Source organism: Cervus elaphus, chromosome 22, assembly GCF_910594005.1.
Source record: "Cervus elaphus chromosome 22, mCerEla1.1, whole genome shotgun sequence".
In the NCBI taxonomy this organism is placed as follows: Eukaryota; Metazoa; Chordata; class Mammalia; order Artiodactyla; family Cervidae; genus Cervus; species Cervus elaphus.
The window spans coordinates 44023356-44045955 of NC_057836.1; the positions used below are offsets into that span (position 1 = coordinate 44023356).

The following is a 22600-nucleotide window of genomic DNA, read 5'->3' on the forward strand; positions in this document are numbered from 1 at the left end:
GGCACCCTGGCCTTAACTCACATCTCTGTCCTGTTGCCCCTGCTTCCTGTCTCGTTGGAAAGCAGAGGGACCAGTGTTCCATCAGACCAGGGTGATTTCTTATTTACTACAATACCTCTGGCTTAGTTTTTAGCCTTAGATATGGGGGCTGTGTAAACATATGGTACCTAAGCTGTGACCTCAGAGGGGCTCATGAGAATGGGCGTCATGGAGGAGGCAGGCCTGGGAAAGGGGTTTGAGAAGAGGAGGCCAGGGGCTCAGAGTACTGGGAACGGAGAGGGGGTGCTGTCGGCTGTGGGGGCCCCTGTGGGTCACATTCCGGGTTCCCACGGCAGGAGCTGGCAGCCGCCGAGCGCGCCAAGCGCCAAGCCCAGCAGGAACGGGACGAACTGGCCGACGAGATAGCCAACAGCAGCGGCAAGGGGTGAGCCGGGGCAAGCGTGGCGTGTTCCACTGGGGGAGGTGGCGGGTGTGGGGGCTCCCTGCTCCGGCTTAGCCGCTCTTCGCTTTCTCCACCCTCCCCAGTGCCCTGGCGTTGGAGGAGAAGCGGCGGCTGGAGGCCCGCATCGCACAGCTGGAGGAGGAGCTGGAGGAGGAGCAGGGCAACACGGAGCTGGTGAACGACAGGCTGAAGAAGGCGAACCTGCAGGTGGGCAGCCGGGCCTCACTCCACACGGGCGCCCCAGCAGAAGCCATCCGATGCTTCTGAACCCTTCCCACTGGGCAGCTCCCTCTTCCAGGAGGGTCTGGTGATGAGGGTCCCCGCCTTCCTTGAGCTCACCAGCCCTTCTTCCCACAGATCGACCAGCTCAACACCGACCTGAACCTGGAGCGCAGCCACACCCAGAAGAACGAGAACGCGAGGCAGCAGCTGGAGCGCCAGAACAAGGAGCTCAAGGTCAAGCTGCAGGAGATGGAGGGCACCGTCAAGTCCAAGTACAAGGCCTCCATCACTGCCCTGGAGGCCAAGATTGCACAGCTGGAGGAGCAGCTGGACAACGAGACCAAGTGGGTGCCCCTCGCCCCTCACCCAGCACCATCTGCGGGCCCTCTGTGTCCGTCCCTGACGCTGTTTCCCCCCATCCTAACGGGGCTCTCATCTTTTTCCCTGGGGCCTTTTGCTAGGGCTTTGGAGTTTGAAGAGGAGCCCATGACCCATTTCTAAAGTTGGGCCTGGTGGCTCTCTCAGGGCTGAATCAGAGAGAGGTGGTGGTTCCCACTCCCTGGGCAGCCCACCTATGGGCTCAGCAAGACAGACTTCTTTAGGGGGGAAGCGAAAGTCGCTCAGTCGTGTCCGACTCTTTGCGACCCCATGGATTGTAGCCCACCAGGCTCTTCTGTCCCTGGGATTCTCCAGGCAAGAGTATTGGAGTGGGTTGCCATTCCCTTCTCCAAGGGACCTTCCCAACCCAGGGATTGAACCTGGGTCATAAGGGGTGTCATTCTTTTTTTCTAGCTTTATATATGCTCTCTGAGATGGGTCACTTCCTTGAACCTCAGTTTCCTCTTATCTGTGAAATGGGGCTAATTCTAATGCCTTTATAAGAGCAATGATCTGGGCCTCCCTACAGGGGACAGGCCAGTGAGACCCAGACATGGGTGGCCCAGTTTGTGGATTTGTCCACCAAACCCTCCAAAAGAGCGGGTCCCCCTGAGTCACTGTATTCGTGCCTCACAGGGAGCGCCAGGCAGCCTGCAAGCAGGTGCGTCGGGCCGAGAAGAAGCTGAAGGATGTGCTGCTGCAGGTGGATGACGAGCGGAGGAATGCCGAGCAGTACAAGGACCAGGTGAGCTGGGGTGGAGCAGGGCCCTGCCCTGAGGCAGCTAAGAGCGGGATATGCCACCGGTATGTGGAGGTCTGACTTGGGCCCCTGGCCTTGCATCTCCCCAGGCGGACAAGGCATCCACCCGCCTGAAGCAGCTCAAGCGGCAGCTGGAGGAGGCGGAGGAGGAGGCCCAGCGGGCCAATGCTTCCCGCAGGAAACTGCAGCGCGAGCTGGAGGATGCCACTGAGACGGCGGATGCCATGAACCGCGAGGTCAGCTCCCTCAAGAACAAGCTCAGGTGAGCCCCGCCAACCGCCCTCCTCCCCACCCCACCCCCTCACCTACACCCACCCTGCCGCTTGACCCTTTCTCCTCCAAAAAGTTCCTTTGTCCCGAAAAGCAGAATTCTGACCATGAGGCTCTTGTAAACTCAGTGCCCTTTCTCAGCCCTGTCAGTGGGCAGGGCACTTTCTGATGCCAGAAAGGTGCTTTTCAGAGAGCCCTTCCTGGTTCTTCGGCCTCCTAGGCTGCAGCCCAGCCTTTTTAATAATCTCTCTGGGTGATTGATTCCCATCCTGTCTGAAAAGTCTGCTCCTGTCACAGTCTTTAAACCCGATGAGAATGTTCTCAGGTTTTGTGAACTAGAAGTTGCTCAAGGCCACCCAGCTAGTCCCTGGCACAGCTCAGGTCAATCTTCCAACCCTGATCAGGTGGAGAGGGCTGCTTGGCGTTTCTCCAAGGAGTGTCCTGATCAGGCAGCATGAAATGGTTGAGGCAGAGGGCCTTTTTGGTCGAGATTCTCATTGCTGACCTCCTTTTCCCAGTGATCCTTTTTTTTTTTTAAAGCATAAAAGCAACAGTCTAGTCTGTGTGTGTTGCTGGTTCTCCTATCCCGGGCTGGAGGAGATGCCTGCTTGTGTACACTGCACTGTCGGCCAGTGGCTCCTGGTCTCCCCTGTTTGGTACCAAGTGTGACCAGAGGTGGTGTTTTGCAGAGCTGGCTCCGTCTGCTCTTGCGCCTCCTTCTGTTGTTCAGTCGCTCAGTCGTGCCTGACTCTTTGTGACCCCATGGACTGTAGCCCACCAGGCTCCTCTGTCCGTGGGATTCTGTAGGCAACAATACTGGAGTGGGTTGCCATTTCCTTGTCCAGGGGATCTTCCCCATCCAGGGATCGAACCCGTGTCTCCCATATTTCCTGCATTGGCAGATGGATTCTTTACCACTGTGCCTCCTTTTAATCAGCCTTTACTACCTGACAGTTTTTTGCTGGTGTTTGGGCTGAAAGCAGGAAGCTTCAGTCACCCCCTTTTCGTGAGCCCTCCTGCCCTGCCCTCAAGGCCCCCCATTGCTTCTCCCCGTGGGATGTCAGGAGCTAGTCTTCCTCTGAGGTTGCTTTGCAACACATGAGTTGTGCTGTGGCCGCCGGGCCAGCCCTGCTAACCGCTGCTTCTGCCCGCAGGCGTGGGGACCTGCCGTTCGTTGTGCCCCGCCGAGTGGCCCGGAAAGGTGCCGGCGACTGCTCGGACGATGAGGTGGATGGCAAAGCCGACGGGGCTGAGGCCAAAGCTGCCGAGGCCAAAGCTGCCGAGTAGCCGGCTCTTCTCCTGCTGCCCGGAGACGGACATCGGCGACTCCTCCTCCCCCCCCCAGCCCCCACAGCACCCCCCCTCCCTCTTGGGACTGCTGTGACTGTGACCCCACCTTGTCCCCCCAGGCCGGGGACCTCAGGCCCACCTCACCACCCCGCCCGTCCCCCAGGCCTCCCTGAGGGCGTTCGGTTTCCTCTGCTGCGGCCCCCCTGCTCCCCTCCCACCCCCACCCCGAATCTGATACCAAAGAGTCAGGGTCCTGGGCCCGGGCCCAGGGACAGAGCGACCAGCCGGATTTCCCGCCCTCTCGCCACAGAGCACAAGATGGTGAGGCGAGGAGGGCAGGAGCAGGCCTCCGGGGATGGGCAAGAGAGTTTTCTATGAATCTATTTTTCTTCAGACTAAGGAGTTTCGCTAGCCCAGCGCCCCAGAAGAGTTGTCACCTCCCGCCGCCTCTGCCACCAGCTCTTCCCTCTCTCCTTTGCTGTTGGCAATCACACTCGGTGACCTCACACCCTCTGCCCCACCGGCCCCTGCTCCCGTGGACTCTGGGTGGTCCAACATGAGCGGACCCAGGGGGTCCACCTCTGTGCAGGGCACAGGATGCCAGGGGCGGGGAGCGAAGGGCCTTCCTCCCCACCCCGCTGGGCAGCGCCCCTGTCCCCTTCCTGCTTCTCTAATGTCTCAAGTGCAATGATGACCCCTTCCCCTCCCTGGCCCAGGGCAAGCCATCCCTGCCGCAGCAGGGCTGTTTGGCCGAGCAGGCAGGGCCTAGGGGCCAGGCTGGAAAGGCCAGCAGTGGCCTCTCCCAACACTCTTGGGGACCAAATATATTTAATGGTTAAGGGACTTGTCCCGAGTCTGACAGCCAGAGCAGTAGAAAGGGCCAGGACTGGGCCCGAGGGTAGTTGATCAGCACCGTTGACTCAGTATAACTCAAGACGCTGCCGTCTGCACAGACATTTTTAAAAGAGAAAGAAAACATTGTTGTCTTTTCTCCCTCTCACTGTAATAAGTGGTAAAATTCCCAGTCTTTATCACTGCCTTTCCTTCAGAAGCACGTCTAGAAGAGAATAGCTTGTCCTACACTGGTCTACACTGGTGGCTGAATTTCCTTGTATTCCTAACTATTTTGTATATGCTGCATTTAGACTTACTTATGGCAAAGAAGGCATTTTTTTTTTTTTCTTTTAAGGAAACAAACTCTCAAGAAATCATGAAGATATATTAAAGCTACATATGCCTAAAAAGCTCTGAATTCAGGTCCCAGTCGCTGTCACAAAGGAGTGGACAGAACTCCCACCCCCGCCCTTTTTTATATAATGAAAGTGCCTTAGCATGGTTGCGGCTGTCACCACTACAGTGAGCTGGTTTACAGATGTTTTCCACTGAGCGTCACAATAAAGAGATCCTTGTGCTACGAGCCACGTGTCTGGGGGCTGTCTGTGCGCTGGAGCAGGTGGCCTGGAAGGCACTGTGTCTGGGCCCCTGGGGGAACTGTGCTTCGATTCTGCAGCAGGTACCTCCTTTGTGTGACTTCCGGAAGCTTCCAGGAGTGCAGCACGGTTGGGGCCCAGGCTTTACTAGGGGGTGGTGGTCATGCAGAAAGGCAGGCTGGCCAGATTCAAGGATGCTACAAATGTCTTATAAATCTTGGCTCCTTTCATTTACTGAGCACCTACTACGTGCTGGACACTGAGCTGGCTCAGGGGATAGAGATGCCAGCTTCTAGAAGGTTCCTTAGTCATCAGACAAGGCAAAGCCTGCCCTTTGGAGGTTCGTCCTGGGGGCTGTAGAAGCAGGAATGAGGGAGTTGGTGCCTAAGCCTGTGGGTGCTGGGGCAGAGGCTATCCATAGGACTGTAGCTTTTGTTTCTTCATTCTTTCAACAAAGGCTGGGTGTAAACCAGGCCCGTCACCAGGCACTGGGAGTGTGAGGGCAGTAAAGACAGATGTCCCTGCAGTTGCAGGCAAGAGGGGAGGGAGAAAAAGGCTCTCCTTAGAGAAGGGATTGGGCTTGCACTTGATTCAAGATGTGGACTCTAGCAGCCTATCTGCATGCAGGCCCCCTCTCCCCCTCAACCCAGGTCACTGTTTGGCCGGCCTGGTTGCTCAGGAGAGCTGCAGGCTCTTAGACCGGATGCTTGCTAGGCCTCCAGCAGCTGACCTGTCCAGCCTCTGAGCAGGTGTACTTTCAGGCCCTGGGAAGGGAGTGGCAGGAGGTGATGGGAGAGGTGAGTGGGGGGCCAGCACTGGTGTCTGGGGCCCTTCTTCCTGTCAGTGGGGCCCACTCCCATAGAAGTTCTGGGGTCCCTCCCTGCCTCTCCCAGCTGGTGGAGGCTGCAGCGTTCCTTGGCTGTGGCTGCACGCCTCCATCCTGCCCCTGTCTCTTCCTGGCCTTCTCCACCGACTCTCTGTGTCTCTTATAAGGATGCTAGTTACTGGATTTAGGTAATCAATGTTGATCTCAAGGTATTTCACTTAAAGGATTTTCAGAGACCTTTTTCCACCTAAGGTCAATACACAGTTGCAGAGATTAGGTCGTGGACATACTTTTTGGGGAGCTGCCATTTAACTCACTACAGGACCCACAAATGTTAGTTCTCCCCCTTAAGGTCCTGTGGATTGGCTGTTCTCCTTGTGCATGGGAAGTACTGGATGGTGCCCACCTCTGCACATCAAGGGGAGGGAGCAGGCCCCAGGGCTGCCTGACCACCCACCATGCCCGAGCATGAGAGCCCGGGGTCTACAGATTCCAAAGTGCCCTGTGGAAGGGAGGGGTCCTTGCTCCCTCTCCAGGCATCCACGTGTGTCTGTGGAGCCTAAAGCATACTAATGCATTCTCTCATCCAGCCTCTCTTGTTCCCCCTGTGCATCCCTCCTCGCTGCTGGCCCTTCAAGTGGACCGTCCACCCTGGTTCCCACAAGTGCTCACCTCTTCATTTGCCTCCACTGAGCCATCAACTTTCCCACTGGTCTCTGATTGCTGGTGTTAGAGACTTCATCCCTAACTCTGCTCAGTTGCTTATTTTTTCCAGAAAATTCCAGATCTTGCATCCAGACTATGGTTATGAGCACAAAAGCCGGCTTCTGCACATGGCTGGCAAGTGTCTGGCTCAGTGGTTCTGTGCTGAGAATGTGAATCCAATGTGTTAAGTGCAATATACTGCACCGGGCCCTCTGTACACAAGTGAAACCACAAATCACAAAAGAAGAGGGTAGGCCTTATCACCTAGATTCCATCTTATTTTTCCTGGGGACCCTAGTGGGCTTTGCCAGTGATACTGGTGATTTCTGGTATTGGAAGAGTCTGTTTTCAGAAATTAGTTTATCAGTTAAATCTTGACTACTAATGGGAATGAAAGGATGGGCATGTGGATAATTAAAATCGATGAACCACTGGAAGGGAGACACGTTGGTAAAGTAGAATGACCTTGAACTCACCTCCTCTCAGAAGCACACCAAAAATCACGACTAACTGCTGAACAGCTATTGATTAAAAAAAGACTGGAATCTACCCAAAAAAAAAAAAAAAAAAAAAATTATACACCCAAAGACCTAAATTAGGAGAAATCATGAGACAGTAGAAGGTGTGCGCTCACAGTATAGTCAAATCCCATCTCACCCAGGTGAGCACGTCACAAACTGGAGAGTAATTATATTGGAGAAGTCCTCCTTCAGGAGCGAGAGCTCTGAGCCCTACACCAGTCTCCCCAGCATGGGGGTCTGGCATCAGGAGGAAGAACCTCCAGATCATTTGGCTTTAGGTCAGTGGGGCTTGATTGTAGGAGCTCCACAGGACTGAGGGAAAGACTCCACTCTTGGAGGATGCACACAAGATGTCACACACCAGGACCCAGGGCAAAAGCAGTGACTCCATAGGAGCCTGGGCCAGACCTGCTGGTCTTGGAGGATCTCCTGGGGAGGTGGGGGGAGTTGTGGCTCTCTCTGGGGTCATAAAATCTGGTGGTGCACATAGCGGGGAGTGTTCACCTATGTGAACTCGCTGCAGGCAGGTATCTTGGGTCCTTGGCACTGAGACCTGATCTCACCTTGCTACTAGAAATCCTCAGGCCAGACAACCAACAGGGTGGGAACACAGGCCCACCCATCAGCACACAGGTTTCCCAGACTTCCTGAGCCCACAGCCACCTCTTGACACAGCCCTGCTCACTAGAGGGCCGAGACCTGGCTCCATTCAGCAGGGGGCAGACCCCGGCCCCTCCCTGCAGGAACCCTGCACAAGCCTCTCCACCAGCCTCACCCACCAGGGGGCAGACACCAGAAGCAAGAAAACATCTTGTAAGTGAGTGTGCAAACGCAGGTCAGAACTACCTGCACCAGCTGGTTCCTGGCCCTTGGGTGAGGAGAGGGGAGTGTACTGCTGGGACTCCGGACATCTACAAAGGGCCAATTCTCCAAAGCTGAGAAGCATAACTCACCCACTACATACAAGTAGAAATTGAAACAAAATGAGATGGCAAAGAAATACCTTCCAGATGAAGGAACAAGATAAAATCCCAGAAGAACTAAGTGATGTGAAGATAGGCAATCTACCCAAGAAAGAGTTCAGGGTGATGATTCTAAAGATGATCCAAGAACTTGGGGGAAAAAATGGATGAAGAGAATGAGAAGTTACAAGAAATTTTTTGGCAGAGAATTAGAAAAGATAAAAAACTATCAGAGTTGAAGAATATGATAACTGAAATGAAAAATACACTAGAAAGAATCAATAGCAGAATACGGCAAAAAAATGAATCAGTGAGCTGGAAGAGAGATAGAAACCACTGCTGTGAAGCAGAATAAAGAATGAAAAGAAATGAGAGTTTAATGGACTTTTGGGACCATATCAGATGGACCAACATTTGCATTGTAGGGTTCCCAGAAGAAGAGAAAGGGCCTCAGAAAATATTTGAAGAGATAACAGCTGAAAACTTCCCTAACATGGGAAAGGTAACAGTTACTCAAGTTCAGAGTGAAACATAACTCACCCACTATATACATAAATATACAAATTTCAGAAATTTAGAAATAGACAGTCCCATACAGGATTAACCAAGGAGGAACATGCTGAGACACATAATAGTTATACTGAAAAAAATGAAAAGCAAAGAGAAAATATTAAAAGCTACAAATAGTACACTAGGAGGACGTCCCCGATGGTCCGATAGTTTGGTATCTGCTTTCCCATGCAGGGGACGTGGATTCAACCCCTGATCTGGGAAGATTCCACTTGCTGTGAGGCACTGAGCCCGTGCCCCACAAGCACTCAGTCCATGCTCTGCAACAAGAGAAGCCACCGCAATGGGAAGCCCATACACCACAATGGAGAGTAGCCCTTCTCGCTGCGACTGGAGAAAGCCTGCACGCAACAACAAAGACCCAGTGCAGCCAAAACAACAACAATAATAAAGTTTAAAAAAGAAAGCACAGCCCTGCTGTCAAGGAGCCACAGTCTGAGGGGAGACGGGAGAGACAGACCTGTTTCAGGATGCATCACTATGAGAAAGAATATGTGTATACTAGGGAATATTCATAAGACTATCAGCTAATTTTCTAGCAGACAGCCTGCAGGCCAGATGGGAGTGGCACTGTATATTTAAAGTTATGATAGGGAAAACCTACAACCAAGGGTACTCCTCCCAGCAAGGCTCTGATTCAGATTTGTTGGAGAAGTAAAAATCTTCACAAACAAGCAAAAGCTAAAAGGATTCATACCAACAATCCAGCTTTACAACAAATACTAAAGAATTCCCCAAGGGGAAAAAAAAAAGACCACAATTAGGAATCAAGAAAAAATATGAAATGGAAAAGCTCACTGGTAACTGCCAACATACAGTAAAGGCAGGAAACTATTCACATATCATATTTGATATCAAAACAAATAATCATGATAGGAGAAGGGTACAAATGCAAGGTATTTAAATGAATTTGAAATTAAGAGACCACCTTAAAATGATTATATATATATAGACTGTTATACCAAAACCTAAGGGTAACAAATCAAAAATCTATAATGAGTTTGCACACAAAAAAGAAAAAAGAATCAAAACACAACACTGAAGACAGTCATCAAATCATAAGAGAACAAAAGAGGAAAAGGGGAAAGAAAGACCTATTAAATTCAAAACAACAAAATAAGAACACTCGTCTCAATAATTACCTTGAATGCAAACCGATTAAATGCTCCACCAATAGACACAGATTGGCTGAATGGATTAAAAAATAAGACCCATATTTGTGCTGTCTACAAGAGACCCACGTCAGGTCTAGAGACACATATAGACTGAAAGTGAGGGGATGGAAAAAGGTATTCCATGCAAATGGAAAGCAAAAGAAAGCTGGAGTGTGGGGGCTTCCCTGGTGGCTCAGTGGTAAAGAATCTGCCTGCCAATGCAGGAGACACAGGTTCAGTACCTGATCCGGGAAGATCCCACATACTGTGAAGCAACTAAGCTGGTGTATCACAACTATTGAGCCCTAGAGAGTCCGAGAGCCCACTGAAGCCCGTGTGCCCTAGAGCCTGTGGCCCCCAACAAGAGAAGTTGCCACAGTGAGAAGCCTACACACCACTAGTGAGTTGTCCCCACTCGCTGCAACTAGAGAAAAGCCCACACGGCAACAAAGACTCAGCACAACCAAAAGTAAAAGAAACGAATAAATAGAATTATATACATATAAAAAAGAAAGCTGGAGTAGTAATACTCATATCAGACAAAATAGCCCTTGAAATAAAGACTGTTACAAGAGACAAAGAAGGACACTACATATGATTTTTTAAAATTTTTATTTTGTATTGAGGTATAGCCAATCAGCAATGTTGTGATAGTTTCAGGTAAATAGCAAAGGGATTCAGCCATACATATACAGGTATCCATTCTCTCCCAAACTCCCCTCCCATCCAGACTGCCACATAACATCCAACAGAGTTCTGTGTGTTATGCAGTAGGTCCTTGTTGGTTATCCATTTTAAATATAGCAGTGAGAAGGACACTACATATGATTGAGGATTCAATCCAAGAAGAAGATATAAGAATTGTAAATTTATACGCATGCAATGCAGGAGCACCTCCATATATAAGGCAAAAGTTATCAGACATAAAAGGAGACACTGACAGTAACAAAATAATGTGTGTGTGTTAGTAGCTCAGTCGTATCTGACTCTTTGTGACCCCATGGACTGTAGCCCACCAGGCTTCTCTGTCCATGGAATTCTCCAGGCAAGAATACTGGAGTGGCTAGCCACTCCCTTCTTCAGGGGATCTTGCCAACCCAGGGATCAAACGTGGGTCTCCTGCATTGCAGGCAGACTCTTTACCATCTGAGCTAGTGGGGTACTTTAACACTCCACTTACACCAATGGACAGATCATCTAGACGGAAGATTAATAAGGAAACACAGGACCTAAATGGCACATTAGACCAGATGGACTTTACAAAGCCTCCTGTCTGAAAGCAGCAGAAAATGCACTCTTTTCAAAGGTACATGCAGCTGTCTCCAGGGCAGATGGAGACAGATGCTGGCTTACTTGGTAAATTTAAGAAAGCTGGAATCACATCAAGCATCTTTCCAGCCATGACACTATGATACTAGGAATCAGCTACAATAAACAAACTGCAAAAAACACAAACATGCGGATTTTAGCCCTGGTATGTTTCACTCAGACTTTCCACTGGGATTACTAAAACATCAATATATTTGTACCATTTTTCAGATGAGAAAACTGAATACTGTGACAAGCCCCTCCCTGAGACTACTTTAGTTGAATAAGGACCTGCAGCAGAAACAAACTCCTGGTCCCTGTGGCCTGCTAGATGAAGGTCAAATCCTATGGGTCCCTCCCTTGACCCTCTATGCTCATCATAACCCTGCCCCAGCCCATTTGTCCCACCTCATCTCCTGCTGTTCTGGCCATCACCCCAATAGGCCACCCCCTCTTCTTGCCTCCACACTTTCATGCTGCAATACTTTGGGTCAAGTGAAAAATGGTCAGGTAGAAGAATCAGGTCCAAATATCCACTCTGTTGCCTGCTGTGTGACCTTGGGCAAGTCGCTTAACCTCTCTGAGTCTCCTTCTCCTCAGCTGTAAAGTGAAGAAAGGTCTAAAAGGCCCAAGTCTCAGCCTAGCACCTGCCTGCCACACTATAGACTAATTAACGTGAATAATTGAAGGAAGGAAGAGGGGCATTTACTGTGCCCCCAATGAGTGCCAGACCTGTGGAGACCCTGGGGATAGTGTGGTGAACTGGCAGACATAGTTATTGCCTTTCTGGAGATTTTTCTCGAATGGGCTGCAGATGTGGTTAATGGCAGCAGGAAGTGAAGTAGCTGGGGCATTGTAACTCTGGGCAGGATTTCTCCCGAGCTGATGGCCTTGGGCCAGGGCCGAGGGTGGGAAGCGCCCTAATATCACAGCAGCGGAGAGGAGGCTTTGAACTGCACAGCCCTCCCACCCCCTCCCCACCGCATTCACTCAGCTTCAATGGTGGGAGCCTGAATCTGCTTTTCAGGCTTCCCTGGTTCTCCCTGGCAGCACGAGCACTTAGCAATTGGAGGAAGCAAAGCTGGGGGCCTTGCAGAGAGGGCCGGTGAGAGGAGAGGCCTTTATAGGCGTCACCCGTGCAGTGAGGCCCAGCCCAGTGGCCCTTGGCAACACCCCAGCCTCAAGTGGGCCCCTTGGCAGGAGGACCTGGCTGGGCCTCTCTCCGGCCACTCTCTGTGGGACGAAGGGCTGAGCAAACGAGCCCCAGTCTCTCTGGTCCCGCCTGAACTCTCCGCCTGTCTCTGCTTCTCAAACCCACACACACTTGATCATAAAATGAGCAGGTGGGAGCGGAGAGGGGTCAAGGGTTAACCAGAGGCCCCTCAACAATCACTTCAGGTGTCCATTGTTTTCTTCTGAAACCTTGGGAATTTTGCTTTCCACTCCCTGGTACATCAGAGTCTGATTTCCTAGAACCCGATTCCCTCCCCTTCTGCCACCAAGGGCCGGAGTACATCTGACGGCAGAGAGGGTCCCCTTCCTTTCTAGCATGGCTTCCCTCAGGCCCTGGCACAGTCCCTGTCCCCACAGACATGCTCCCCGCTCCTTACAAGGCAGCCTTCCCATCCTCTCCTCCTGGGTTGTACCCCCCACCGTGTCACCAACGTCCTCTGAACCCGACCTCCACTCTGTACCACAGCCGTTAGTTTCTCTGGCCGCCTCAGCCTCCACGGTGGCCTCTCCTGAGGGCAGAGACACAGGCTGCCTCCCTCTGTGCCCCCGGCCCTCAGCACAGGCCTAGGCCTTAGGTGGACCACGCAGGGAAAACTGAGAGAATGAATGAATGAATAGGAAGGGCGATGGCCACTCAGGGGCTGTTGTCAGCTTTCCAGAGATGTCCACACCCTAATCCGGGAAATCTGTGAACATGCTGCCTCAAAAAGCAAAGGGTTCCTTGCAGGGGTGTTTACATTAAAGATCTGGTGATAGGAGGAAATTCTGCCCTGGACTGCAGATTCATCCTGGACCTGAAAGTTCTGCCATCCCTTCCTGACAGCCTGCCTGGCAGACTTCAGACCTGTTTGGCCCTCCCTCTGCTGCAGAAGCCAGTTCCTCACCATCAATCCATCCATCACTCAGTATTGTCCACTGAAGGAAGGCACAACCTAAACGTTGAGCATTACTTTATATTCATTCAGTGACCTTACTGAGACTAGTCCAACAGCCAGTCTCTCGGGAGCTCTGCAGGGCTCTTCCAAAGAGGTAAAGGAGGAGACAGGACGTTTAGGAGTTTTCGCTGAAAAAAGAAATATCCCCCAATCCCCTCTGGAAAAAAAACCCAAACAAACATGTAGTAGAACATCAAATAATTACTGCTAATCAAAAATTTATGGTTACCGAAGGGGAAGGAGTGTGATGAGATAAGTTAGAGGTTTAGAATTAACGGATAAACACTACTATATATAAATTAGATAATTGAGAAGGACTTACCATATAGCACAGGGAACTATACTCAATATTTTGTAATAACCTATAAGAGAAAAGAATCTGAAAAATACATACTCTTTGTATATATACATAACAGAATCACTGTACTATATACCTGAAACTAACATGATCTTGGAAATCAACCATACTTCAATTTAGAAAACTCGACGAACACAGAAGCTAGAAAGTTCTGTTTGTTTTCTGCCTGGGGTCCCCTTGAGGTGATGTAGATCTTTGGTGAAACGCTCAGAGGGGCACCACAGAGGGATGCAGAAATCAGAGGAAGAGAGGTCATACGTGATGCTATGTCACAGCCTCTCCCCTCTACATGCCAACAAAGGACAGACAGAGCAAGAGGTCAGGGCTGGTGTCATAAACTGGGCTCTCTGATCATGTGATTGTTGGGCAAATAAAAAGGTGTTGGTTTCCTATTAAGCTTTTTAAAAATAAATGCAGAGGAAGCAGATCTAGAGACATGAACAAATTGGTGACACTTATTCTGTATTTTTTAAAAAAATACTTTTTGAACAGTGGTACTTGAAGCTTTGTGACTCATCTTGAGCCAAGAGGGAGAAGTTAGGGAAGAAAATGACATGTTTTGAATACAAGAGGATTTAAGGATTTCTCTTCCTTTGGGAAAATGGCATAGTCCAGACTAAAACAAGTCAGGAGACCAGCCCAGTTTCCCCCTCTGTCTCGCTTCCCCTCTAAGAAGGTACCTTCTTCTCTTGGCCCCGCACATGTCCCTGCTCCCTACACTGCCCTGGTAGGGGCCAAGTCCAGCCCTCCTGCAGACTCTCATAGTTCCGGGTGAGCTCTTCCAACTTCTTCTGCAGCTCCGCGGCCAGGTGCCTCATCCTTTCTGCTGACTCTGTCTTTGCCCCTTCATGCAAGTGCTTTGCCTCTTTCACCAGTAAGGCCACATCCATCAGGAGGGCAACACCTGCCGTGGCTGCACCCACGATCCGGGCGCTTTTGGTCATTGCCAGTGCTGTACCTCCAAATGCTCTCTGCACCTGCTTGCCTCTTTGGATGGAGACTCGCCCCGTAGTCATGAAGCGCTTAGCGTGGGACGCTAAGCGAGGGTTGACTTTGGCCAGCTTGATGGCGCGAACATTTTTCCCAATGCCTTGCAAGGCTTGGATGAGGTTCTTTGTAGAGGAAACAATCTGGGTTGTGCTTTTATGTAAAACCTCTGCAAACGCCCCCTCTTCATTGATATCTGTTGGCACAAGGCGACTGGCTTCGGTTTCTGCTGATGACCTGCTTACGTGTTCCACAATGCTGGTGGACACGCTGGTCACAGCAGCCGCTGCTCCCAGCCCTAACCCAGTGGCCGAGAGTCCCAGACTGATGCCTGCTGTCACGGGTGCCAGAGCCAGGCCAAGGATGGTCAGGACGCCAGACACAGCGCCGGCAGAGGTGGCCACCACGCTGGAGATGGTGCAGTCCCTGTGCACCTTGTCGACCTTGTCTGCCAGCACATGCAGCTTTGCTATGCTGTCCTCCAGCTCCTGTTTCACCCGAGGAAATTCCTCCAAAAACCGCTTCCTGTCCAGCTGGTCCTGTTGTGGCCTGTGTTGGTCCTCCTCTACCAAGTCTGTTTTCAGCTCCAGCAGCTTTTCATGTAGTGCATCTGTCTCTTCCCTGTAACAGTGAACATCAAGGGACTCCATAAAATAGGCTTGACAAGAGCTATCCTGTGTAAACCACAGATATTTTATTATAAATCACAAGGAAAGAATTTTACAAATGTAAAATGTTTTTCTACATTAAACATGTTTGGACATTGTAGACGCTCCATATACTTATTCTGTCATGGGAAAAATCAGCAAAGGTCATCTTAGAATATGCTTAACTTCAGAGAGGTATTTGATAAAGATGCCTCAGAGGCAGGTCAACACCAACACTTCCAAAGAGTTTTTAGAGTGGGAACGCCACAGAGAAACAAAGAGAAGTGGGATTGGAGGAGAAAACCTTCATTCAAGGGCCTCAGTGTCTAGTGAGAAGTCAACCTGCTCTTTGCCCTTGGCTGCTGGAAAGTGGTCCTTAAGCCCTAGAATATTCTGGCTGATAGGAGTGTCCTCCTCTGCCTGGGACTTTAGACACTGGACAGTCTGACAAAGTGACATAATGGGGCCTTGGGTCATGTGGTGTCAGTTCTCACCTCTGGAGGAACTGAACTCTAGGGCATTAGTCTGACCTCTGGGTGGGGGCTGGAGAAAACAGGTCAGGATACCTTGTTGTTAAAAAGGGTGAGGGTCCCTGGTGGGCAGTGTTCCGTATGTCCTGCCACACACTGAATACAGCACAGTAATGCATCCTGATGAAAATGGAAGCTTCGTGTGTGAAACCCGCCCAGACTCTGTCCTCTGGCTGATGGGAACATTCATCCTTCCCTGTAACAAACTGTAACTGGGATCATGAAGCTTTCAGTGAGTTCTGTGCATCCCTCTAGGGAATTCTCAGACCTTCGAGTAGCTTTGGGAACCCCCAAACTTGCCATTGATGTCAAATGTAAGGACAGTCCTGGGGACTGTGCCCTTGCAATTTACAGATTGGCTAACTCTGTGTACATAGAATTTTTTTAAACACATTACTCAGAGCTATAAGGACCCTTAAAGGTCATTTTGCCTGGCATCTGCTCTCCCTCAAGCCTGATAACATTGGCCTTCCCAGCTGCAGGTCACTGGGTCTATCCACTGTCCCAACTGATAGAGAACCAGGAGATGTGCTGTAAGCCTGTTTCCCTGGGACTCTCCAGCACATCTCCCTGACTCCTGACTCATCACCCAGCACCCTGACTCTCAGGGGTCACCAGTCTAACTCACACTTTACCTGTGACAACTTCAACTGCCTGCCCTCCAAGGCTGTGTACAACTTTATGGAACCTCTAAAGATTCAAGAGACATGAGGAAACACCCATCTGAACGGCTGAGCCTGAGGAGACCGGCACTTGCACAGCTGGTGGAGGAAGCATTTTCCTCTTGGTGGGGATGCATGAGGCTCCTCAGAATCCCTCAAATGACACACAATCACAGCCACTCACTGTGACCCTGGAGGGCCCCCTGAGCCACACGGCCTTCCACTGTCGGGGCAGCTCCATGTAGACTAGAAGTTGGTCCCGGATGGAGGGAGAAGCCAGGTCCCAGGCAGGGTGTGCAGTCAGGGTTACTCAGGGCCCTCTAGCCCAGCATGAGGGGATCCCGTCAGGGAGAGAAGAAATGTCCCCCTTCCCACTCAGGGGACCTCTGCTAGGGTCACAACCCCTTTGGTTTGTGTCCTTGAGGCCCACTCTCCTCACTCTAGTCCTGGCCCTGCTGCCCAAGCCTGCCTACTAGTCCTCCAATTTGGACCCTCTGCTCCACCCTGACCGTGGGTCTGACCCTGATGCAGGCCTCCCTGGGCCTTTGGACGAGATGATTGCATTTGGTTCCCCACCTCTGACCCTGCAGTTCACTCTGAGGCCATCACCACAATTCATCAGATTGAACTGCTATTCCCATTGGACACAGGACAGATCTGAGGCTCCAAGACATAAGCCCGGAGCCCCAGAGCTGGGCAGGACTAGAGCCAGGACCCCACCAGCTCCATTCAGTTCCTCTCCAGCCTCTCTGCCGTATGGGGCAGCAGGATCTTGCAGGGCTGGTACAGTTCCTAAGATGGGGAATGAGAGCACTCTAGTCAGAATCTCAGGAACACAAAATGATGCTGGTGTCAGGATTTTCTGACTTATCCTACATAGGGCCCCACCTGGTTTTCATCACCAGGAAAAAGGACCTTGGCCCCTGTCTCTTTCCAAAAAGCTTATTTTAAAAGTTAACGTGTAACGCCTACTCTGTGGGCTTCCCTGGTAGCTCAGCTGGTAAAGGATCTGCCTGCAGTGCAGGAGACGCCGGTTTGATTCCCAGGTCAGGAAGATCTCCTGGAGAAGGGATAGTTTACCCACTCCAGTATTCTTGGGCTTCCCTGGTAGCTCAGACAGTAAAGAATCTGTCTGCAATGCAGGAAACCTGGGTTACATCCCTGGGTCGGGAAGATCCCCTGGAGGAGGGCGTGGCAACCCACTCCAGTATTCTTGCCTGGAGAATTCCATGGACAAATAGCCTGGTGGGCTACAGCCCATGGGGTTGCAAAGAGTCGGACAGGACTGAAGCAACTAATCACCACACAGCACACCGACTCTGTGTCAGTCATTACAGAAGCACTTTGCATGCATGACCTCAGTGTCCTCACAATAAAACTGAACAAATGAAGAAACGAAGGCCAAGAGTAGATCGATAACTTGTCCAAGGCCATGTAACCTGCCCCCTTCTTTGCACGTTTCATCTCTTCTCAACCTGAGACCGTTCACTACCAGAAAATGACACGGAGGCAACTTTCCTCATAGAATCTCGAGAAGGAACATCCTCAACCCCCAACCATAGTCCTGCCTGGAGGAGGTGTGCCTGCCAGGAGGAAGCTACCCTGGTGCAGGGGGATACAGGTGACATTTCTAATGCATCCGTGCATGTTACCTGGACAAATCAGCCTCAGCCACAAAACTCTCCCAGGCTTCCTCTTCAGTGAGCAGGAGTTCCAGCTGTTCTCTGCTCACTGTGTCCTGCAAATACTGAACGATATCCTCAAAAAAGTTTTCACTCTCTAGATGGAAAAAAAATAAGATTAGAGGAAATAATGACAGAATCTAAATGGTATTGAGTATAAACTGGTTAATCTTCCTGAGTAGCAGTCATCCGGGGTTCCTGTTGATGGATTCACCTGGGGTTATGGGTGGACTGTATCCACCTCCTACCCAATTCATAAGTTGAACCTCGAACTCCCCACCCCCATGACTAGTAGAAGATAGGGCCTTTAAGGAGATAATTATAGTGAAATGAGATAACAAGTGGGGGGCCCTAATCCAATAAGATTGGTGTCCTTATGTGAAGAAGATACCAGATATCTTCCTCCCTCTCTTTCCTGCAGCATAAAGAGCTGTTAATTTTTCTTACTTATTCTGCTTCACTAAGAGTGAAAGGAATCCAGGGCATACATGGAAGGAATCCACAGCACTAACTGTGTGTTGATTGATTGGGGTGAGTCGGAGAAATAACTGAGTCTCTGCAGGGGTGTTTGAAATCAATAGAACCAGTACTGGGTACTGCCTGAGGCAGTCACACCTGGCAAACAGGTGTTTGTATATGGGAGCCCTGAACAGATGCCCGAACACAGCATGGAGGAAGGAGGATCCTGGAGGAGGGGGAGAGGTTTCCACCTGGAACTAACATATTTCAGGTAGAGGGGACAGCACTGCACTAGGCAGGGCCTAATACGTGGCCCAGGCCACGCTTGTTGTTGTTCAGTCGATAGGTCTTGTCCGACTCTTTGCAACCCTATGGACTACAGCATGCCAGGCTCCTCCATCCTCCACGATCTCCTGAAGTTTGCTCAAATTCATATCCATGGAATCAGTGATGCCATCAAACCATCTCATCTTCTGTCATCCCCTTCTCCTTCTACCTTCAAACTTTCCCAGCATCAGGGTCTTTTCAAATGAGTCAGCTCTTTGCATCAGGTGGCCAAAGTATTGGAGCTTCAGCTTCAGCATCAGTCCTTTCAATGAATATTCAGGACTGATCTCCTTTAGGATTGACTGGTTTGATTTCCTTGCAGTCCAAGGGACTCTCAAGAGTCTTCTCCAACACCACAGTTTGAAAGCATCAAGTCTTCGGGGCTAAGCCCGCTTTATGGTCCAACCCTCACATCTGTACATGGCTACTGGAAAAACCATAGCTTTGACTATAAACACCTTTGTCAGAATGGCCCAGGCCACGGACATGGACATTGTATTTGATTGTCATAACAACAAAATGTAATATTTTTTCATTTTATAGGTGACTTCAGGTAAGGCAATCCAGGTCACACAGGTGGGAGGTGGCAAAGCTCAGACTGGGGTTCAGTTCAGAGTTTACTGGCCCTTGAAAAGTGACTAGGCTGGTGGCAGGGGGAGAGCCAGAGGAAGCAGCCTCTGTGGAGATGCCCCAGGGTCTGGGAGCAGGAGGAGGATCGGAAAAGGGAGTGGGCAGGAGAAGGCCCAGAGATGCTGGGGGGCCTCCTCTCCACATCCTGCCTGGCCTCGGGGACTCCATCTGCTGTCCCCCCTCCCTGAGGGCTGTCCTGGCCTCACTTCTGAGTCATTAGCTGGGCTTAGGGGGCTGGAGGGGAGGAAGTGAATACCTTGGCCGTGGCTCTCTGAGGAGACAGCCAGGAAGGAGGCTGAGGGAACAGACCCCTCGCACTCTATGGGACTCAAGGATGCTTATCCATCCCCTTCTTGGTTCTTGATTCCTCTGTAGGTTAACTCAGACTGGAGACGCTGAGAGGGTAGGAGGCAGGAAGGCCAGAGGCCCCCAAATGGAGGAAATAGGCTGCAAGTGTCAGACATTTTTATCTCTCTCTTAAGTGGCAGGAGGAAACAAACTACAAGTGTCAGACTTTTTTCCTCTTCTCTATACAAAATTAAAAGGAGGTTTCTTTTAAAATTCTCTGTTGCCATGATGACACCTGGTTCCACCTGAACTTAACTTTTCTCAAACCTTGAGAGAACCAATGCATTTTTTTTCTCATGGAAATGCTTTTCTTAAGCTATAATGAACTATGTATTGAGAGGGTAACAGTCAGGAAGGCCAGGGGTCTCCAAATGGAGGAAATAGGCTGCAAATGTCAGACATTTTTATCTCTCTTAAGTGGCAGGAGGAAACAAACTAGCGATATTTTTTTCCTTCTCTATACAAATTTAAAAGGAGGTTTCTCTTAAAATACTGTGTTGCCATAATGACACCTGGAGTCATCTGAAGTTAACTATTCTCAAACCTTGAGTTAACCAATGTATTTTTCTTATGGAAATGTTTGTCTTAAGCTATGTTAATGTACTATGCATTTACCCCAAACTCTGTCTTCAAGTGGGTTCCACCTAATGGCTCAGAACCTACTTGACAAACCATTATGTTATACTCAGATACTGTCCCCCTAATCTATGTAAATAAAACTATTTGTATGGTTATCTACCCTTCTGTAAGATTCAAGTCAATTGTTTTATGGCCCGGGATGAATCGTCTGGTGCCAAGATTATCCCAAAATACATCTTATGGATGAGGGGCCTGGTGCCATTCTGAGTTTTAAGACACTCCTTTTTTTCATTAACAGACTGCTAGTGACTATATTACATCCAGCTAAAGACTAGCTGGGGGGGACTCTTTCTGCCCCTTTCTGATGCCTATGTCAGAAGCTTTCTCTGTCTTCTTTATACTTTAATAAAACTTTACTACACAAAAGCTTTGAGTGATCAAGCCTTCCCTCTGGCCCTGGATTGAATTCTTCTCCTCCGGAGGCCAAGAATTCTGGCGTCTTTTCATGGGTCAGGAACAACCTTTCAGTATTTACCCCAGACTTTTTCTTCAAGTCGGTTCCACCTAAGGCTCAGAACCAAGTTGACAAACCAGTATGTTTTACTCAACAAACTAGTTTCTGCATTTGCATGTTTTACTCATGCAAATGTTCTCTTAAGCTATGTTAACGAGACTATGTATTTGCTTGGAAATCTGCCTTTCTTCAAGATTCATGTCAATAGTTTTATGACTTGGGTTGACTCACTGTGTGCCAATAAATTATCTCAAAATACATGTTGTGGCTGAGCAGCCTGGTGCCAGTCTATGAGTTTTGAGACAGTTCCTTTTACTAATTAGCAGTCTGCTAGTATGTATATAACTTCCTGCTAAAGACCAGCAGGGGGGTACTCTTTCTGCCCGCTTCTGATGTCTATGTCAGAAGCTTTCTCTATCTCTTTTATACTTTAATAAAACTTTATTACACTAAAGCTCTGAGCGATCAAGCCTTGTCACTGGCCCCAGATTGAATTCCTCTCCTCCGGAGGCCAAGAATCCTAGCATCTTTCACGGCTCAGCGACTTTTCATCTTGGGGGCTCATCTGGGATTCTTTAGGACAAGTTAAGGATGCTTGGAGCTCTAGGACTTTGTTCTCCTAGAGAACACATTTTCTGCTGTACTTTACTAGCTCTATGGTGTGCTTGTGTGTGTGATTGATTGAAAGAGATACACATGTGTGAAGCAAGAGCTGTGTCCTAATCTGTGGTTCTGAGGTGACCTCACATGGCTTATGGCAGAAACCCCATTGGGGGATTATATCAACCTTCTAATGTCAAGAGGCACCCAATGTCTCCTCCAGGGGAACGGCCAGAGATAGACAAAATGTGTGGACCAAATTCTCCTTTTTCCATCAAACTTGCCAGTGTCTTTGACCATTTCATAACTTCCTGGGAATTAGAGCTACTAACCTGATCTGTAGGATCACAGACTTTCAAGCGACTCATGATCTATGCTATTACTGTGTACTATTACTTAGTTCGCAAACTTGGATTTGTAGTTAGGAAATGCCTAGCCTCTCTAGGAGTCAAAAGGTTGGAAGCTAGATGGAGCTCTAACTCCAAGAGCATCTCTCGGGTTAAAGGTTACTCAGACAGGAAGTATAGTGGGCTTCTTCCCTTGGTAATGCTATCTTTTAGCAGACCAGAGGAGGCTCTCCTATGGCTTTTGTCCCAACTCCTTAGATATTCTTTCTGTGGAAACTGTGGGAATGAACTGGAAGGACTGGCCCTCATAACTCAAGGACAAAATCACTTTTTCCTCACTGGCCAGCCCTTCACCATCTCTTCTGCTGTCATCAGTGTTGGTGTGGTGATGCTTGGGAGGAATATCTTGATTTTATGTTCAACCCTTTATGATTCACCAGCTTTGTGTTCAGGAATACACCCAGGGTTGTGCACAGGCGCTCAGGAGATGACTGTTTCCCCCCAGCGGCCTGAGCTTGGCAGGCATTCCAGAAGGTTACTCTGGTGGCACCTCAGTTGGCATCAGAGGCAAGCAAAGGCTTTAATGGTGAATAACTGGATATTAGTCTGGGATGCCATCAGGTCTACCCCTGATGCATCTCCACCCCGCCTCAGTGGTAGAACGGGGAGGGATGTTAGTGGCATACCTGAATCAGTAAGAGACAGGTTGACTCTGGCCAGGAAAGGAAGCTTAGTTGGAAGACCTGTCTCCATTTCCATCTAGAGCAGGAAGGGATGCCTCCGGTAGAAAGACAGTGCTGGTCGCTTTTTTTTCTCTCTTACAGATGGGAGCTAACAATTCCAGCCTCACTCCTTTGAAAAACTGGGACAGATTTGATCCCCAGAGCTTAAAGAAGACATGCCTGATCTTCCTAGGAGACACTG

The 22600-nt window shown here is 49.8% G+C and overlaps 2 protein-coding genes across 7 annotated transcripts in view; one reads left to right on the forward strand and one right to left on the reverse strand.

Annotated features, from left to right (window-relative positions):
- Positions 1–4779, forward strand: part of MYH9 (myosin heavy chain 9) — an 85151-nt gene extending 80372 nt beyond the window's left edge. The window contains exons 36-41 of the mRNA XM_043882324.1: positions 336–424; positions 526–649; positions 800–1008; positions 1679–1787; positions 1892–2064; positions 3227–4779. Coding sequence (XP_043738259.1) covers positions 336–424; positions 526–649; positions 800–1008; positions 1679–1787; positions 1892–2064; positions 3227–3359 — 837 coding nt within the window. The 3' untranslated portion in view covers positions 3360–4779. The remainder of the gene's footprint in view (positions 1–335; positions 425–525; positions 650–799; positions 1009–1678; positions 1788–1891; positions 2065–3226) is intronic.
- Positions 4780–13408: 8629 nt separating this feature from the next.
- The window catches only part of LOC122680447 (apolipoprotein L2-like), a 49053-nt gene continuing 39861 nt past the window's right edge, over positions 13409–22600 (reverse strand). For all 6 annotated transcript variants that reach the window (XM_043881808.1, XM_043881807.1, XM_043881809.1 and 3 more), the window contains 2 exons: positions 17843–17969; positions 13409–14972 (listed from right to left, as the gene is read on the reverse strand). In XM_043881808.1, the coding sequence (XP_043737743.1) occupies positions 14033–14972; positions 17843–17969 (1067 nt within the window). In that variant the 3' untranslated portion in view covers positions 13409–14032. The remainder of the gene's footprint in view (positions 14973–17842; positions 17970–22600) is intronic.